The sequence below is a fragment of the Orycteropus afer genome, unplaced genomic scaffold, assembly GCF_000298275.1.
Source record: "Orycteropus afer afer isolate SDZICR_OR568_19922 unplaced genomic scaffold, OryAfe1.0 scaffold00174, whole genome shotgun sequence".
In the NCBI taxonomy this organism is placed as follows: Eukaryota; Metazoa; Chordata; class Mammalia; order Tubulidentata; family Orycteropodidae; genus Orycteropus; species Orycteropus afer.
Window position 1 is genome coordinate 1308843 of NW_006921761.1, and position 4168 is coordinate 1313010.

Here is a 4168-nt window from a genome sequence, read left to right on the forward strand (position 1 = left end):
CCTTAAACTTTTCCACAGACCCATCTATGTCTGGACCCAGCAAACAAAAGGCATGCAATGAATAGAGACTAGAAGAGGCCCTTAGCAGCATCATGACACACATGCCATCTTCTAAATGCAATTCTCATCATTTCAAGCTCCTTCTTTCACTCATCTTTCATATCCTGAAGCCTCTATTGTGTGTACAAAAAGCATTGAGTTCCCTGTGCTCAAACAGCTTGCAGTGTAGCAAAGGATAAGAAAAAGAGCCAGTAGCTAAAAGGATAACAACTAACACGGCAAAGCACAAGTGGTATTTGTAAATAGTCCAGCATAATGACGATTGAAGAGAACTGGAGAAAATGCACTCAGCAATGACAAAGCAGAGACAAGCTAGAGCCAGATGGTAAAAGGCCTTGACTTCTATTGGGAGAGACCATCTGCCATGGGCCTTGATGGTCCTTTCTGAGTGTGCAAACCTCAAGGCCTAACCATCTTCTGATACTGACTGAGCAGTTTCTAAATAAAGTCACACAGGGAATTAAGTAAGTCAGAGCAAGCACAACATGAGACTGCTTGCTACTTGCAGGAGGAGAGCTGGTGTGCTTGCTGCTTGTTATAAAAGGCAGTGGGCCCTGGCCCTGGATTCCTCCGTTGTGGCAAAGCCCATCGCATGCACAGCCACAATCTGGTCTTCCCCATCTTCTCTGATCCTGTGCTTTACCTAGCGTAACACCTTCTCCAAGGATCTGTCCCTTCTGACAACACGACCAAAAGTATGAGAGGCAAAATCTGGTCATTCTTGCTTCTAAGAATTCTGGCTATACTTTAAAACAAATTTGTTGATTCTTCTAGCAGCCCATGATATATTCAATTCTTAGCCAATGTTGTTGTTATATGCTATCAGGCCGGACCCGACTCACAGTGACCCCTCCTTAGGTTTCCCAGGCCGTATCACTACGGAAGATTGCCCAACCTTCCCAGGAGTGGCTGGTGATTTCGAACCGACAACCTTCTGGTTAGCAGCCAAGTGCCTTAGGCACTAAGCTACCAGAGCTCCTTTCTTAGCCAATACTACAATTCAAATGCATCAATTGTTCTGCGGTCTTCCTTAGGCACTGATTGTGAGTGCTCCAATGCATATGAGGCTATTGAAAAGACCATGGCTTGGGTCAGGCACGGTTTAGTCTTCAAAGTGACATCTTTGCTCTTGTAACACTTTAAAGAGGTCTTTTTGCAGCAGATCTGTCCAATGTTAAGGCCTCGTCTGAGTTCTTGATTGCTGCTTCCAGTATACTAAAAACTTCTGGAGTTTTCACTCAACAATCACTCCTCTGAGAGGTAACCATTTCATCCTCTGTACCTTCGCGGCTGACACCCTACTCAGATTTTTGTGGGAGTCACTATAACTCACTGGTATCATCACGTGCACACAGTGAACTCGCCCAGGGCAGGAATCGTGATTCAGCTGATTTCCCGGCTCAATTCCTGGCCCAGAGATGTTCTTGATCGAAAAGTAAAAAGACAAAACAAAACAAAAAGCACCCAACCTCACCAGTCCACAAAGAAAAGCAACCACGGGAAGCCGCTTTTCCGAGGTTCAAAGTAGCAAAGCTTTCAAATGAGGCAGTTTTGGGAAAGAGTGCGGAAGAAAAAGGGCGACGACATATGCCAGAAGGCACTCGAGGTGATGTCGCCTCTACTACAGCGGCTGCGAACCAACAGCGCCGCAGAGAAGAGGCCTAGTCCACTCAGGTCGACCAGGCCTGTCAACGTGCGCATGCGCAGCGTGGGCACAGCGTGCCCTCAGCGTACTCCGCCAGCGTGGAGCTTCATGACTCCTCTGCATTTCCCCAATCGTCACGGTCACTTTTACAACCAATAAAAGAAGTACGTGTTGTCATAAAACGAGCACTTTGTAACCGCGACGCCAGGTACCCCAAGAAGGGGCCCGCACGCCGCCAGAGTCAAGCTCTGCGAGCTGGAACTGGGAGGCACAAACTCACTCGTGGTCTCAGTTTCCCACCCGCACGCGAGCGGATCCTCGAATCAAGGGGAGCCTGTGCCCACGCGCTCTTACTCACCGGCTTCCACAGGCCGCGAAGGCGGCTAAGCACCAACATGGCGGTCTGCGGCGTAGCGGCCAGGTCGTCCGCCCGCGTGCGTCACGCCCCCTTTAGGCCCGCCCCTTCTGGGCGTATTGCGCTGCGACGCCCAGGAGGCGATGATGCCCCGCCCCCCTCTGCCGGCTTCCTGCCTATAGATGAGCACACTCGTTAGGGCTTCAGTTGCTTCATCTATTTACTTGAGAATGAGTTAGGAGGATCTCTGAGTGGTGCTCTCACGAAGAACCAAACCATAAAAAAAAAAAAAAAAAAAAGAGCCCAAACTCACTGCTGTCAAGTCGAATCTGACTCATAGCAACCCCCTCCTTACGTTTCTGAGGCGGTATCTCTCCGGAAGTAGATTGCCTAATCTTCCTTCCAGGGAGTGGCTAGTGGGTTTGAACATCCAGGCTTCTGGTTAACAGTCAATTGCGTTAGGTACTACGCCACCAGAGCTGCCTCTCACCAAGAAGCGGACTTGAAGGCGATCCTCAGGGAGGTTGGTGCCGATTCCTTCCAGACACCCCACTACCGGCGTGGGGTATGTGAGGAACAGTCCAGGGAACATTTCCCGGCCTCCCTCTGTGCCTGACCTCAGCCTGAGGTTGCTGAGCATCCTCCGGGAATGGCTTTGGGCCGGCCAGGGTTGGGACCCGCTTGGTTGTCGAATATCTACCGTTCTAGGCCCTCTGTAGGCGGGTTGGAGTTGGGAGGAGAGAAGCAGCATCTACACCGTTTTTCTCCAGGAGCTCCTACTCCTGCCAGGTAAACTGACCAAGAGCAGTTGTTACAATGGACTCTAAAACAAAAATTACGTTTCAGTCGGCCTTTCATGACATCCGGGGAAAATGGCTCCTCAGCATCTCGCCGAATGTAGGTGGTGTGTCAGAGAGGATCTGTCTTAAACATCTTAACATTCTAGAGACACACTTTGGAAGTAAATGTGCAGAAGAAACAGCAGCAGCTGAAGTCCATCGGCCACGCCCTCCTTTTTCCTAGGAGCTCTGGTAGCATAGTGGCTAAAGCACTTGACTGCTAACCAGAAGGCTGGCGGTTCAAACCCACCAGCCACTCCTCGGAAGGAAGGTTGGGCAATCCTACTTCCGTAGTGATACTGCCTTGGAAACCCAAGGAGGGGTCACTATGAGTCGGGGCCGACTCGACGGCACATAACAACAACAACAACAACTCATGGCTGCTGGAGAATCTGACCAAACACTAATTGGAGCTGCCAGTTGATAGAAAAAACTGATTTCAAGTAACAGTCCCAAGTCTCAATAGCGGAAGCCTTGACTTATCAGACTTGCAATTCAGCTGCTTATCCCATGGGCAACCAACGCATGCTCCAGGGAAAGTAGCAGGGGGACTAACTACCGTTAGGATTTTCCCAGCCTGGTAGGGGTAGCTCAGTTAACTGATAATGTGCATGCAATGTATGTATACTTGTGGAAAAAGAAGTCTAACGAGACTGCAGACCAAAATGTTAACATTCATTCATTCAACACGTTAACTATTTCATGCCAGACCCTGGGCTACAAACAATTAGAATTAGGGCCGACAGTGTAGCTTGAGACCAACAGGAAAAACCAAAAAGTTATGTTTATTTATTTATTTTTTCTGTGTTTTCCACGATGTGAATAAATGCCTTCTTCGTAACAACCAAACAGGTTTTAGTTTGAAAATCCTTTCCCTGGTAAAAAAGTCACCCTTCTGAAGGCAGGGTCGAGAAGGAAGGGACTACAAGTCCGCTGGATGCCCAACTCCGGAAGTACTTCTGTTCCGCTCCCAGGGTTCCACACAGAGGACCATCTTAGATCCCACGGTGCGACCGGCCCGAGACACGCAGCTCGCGACACCCGGAAGCGGAAGCTCCACGATCTACTCAGGCTGAGCGGCCGACCGGAGACCCAATCACAGCCACGTCGGGGATATTCGCCGGCCACGGCGACTTGCATTTTCAGACATAGGCACCAGTCTGACCGACCGGCAGTGCCGGAAATGGAGAGCGCAGGCGGGCTGGCGATTGGACGCAGAGACGGAAGCGGAAGGGCTGCTGCCGGAGCCCGGCTATCGAGGCGCCCGCG

General features: G+C 50.3%; 1 protein-coding gene across 1 annotated transcript in view; it reads right to left on the bottom strand.

Annotated features, from left to right (window-relative positions):
- The window catches only part of LOC103202164, a 16666-nt gene extending 15264 nt beyond the window's left edge, over nt 1-1402 (bottom strand). The window contains exon 1 of the mRNA XM_007946995.1: nt 1394-1402. Within this exon, the coding sequence (XP_007945186.1) occupies nt 1394-1402 (9 nt within the window). The remainder of the gene's footprint in view (nt 1-1393) is intronic.
- Nucleotides 1403-4168: the final 2766 nt, after the last annotated feature.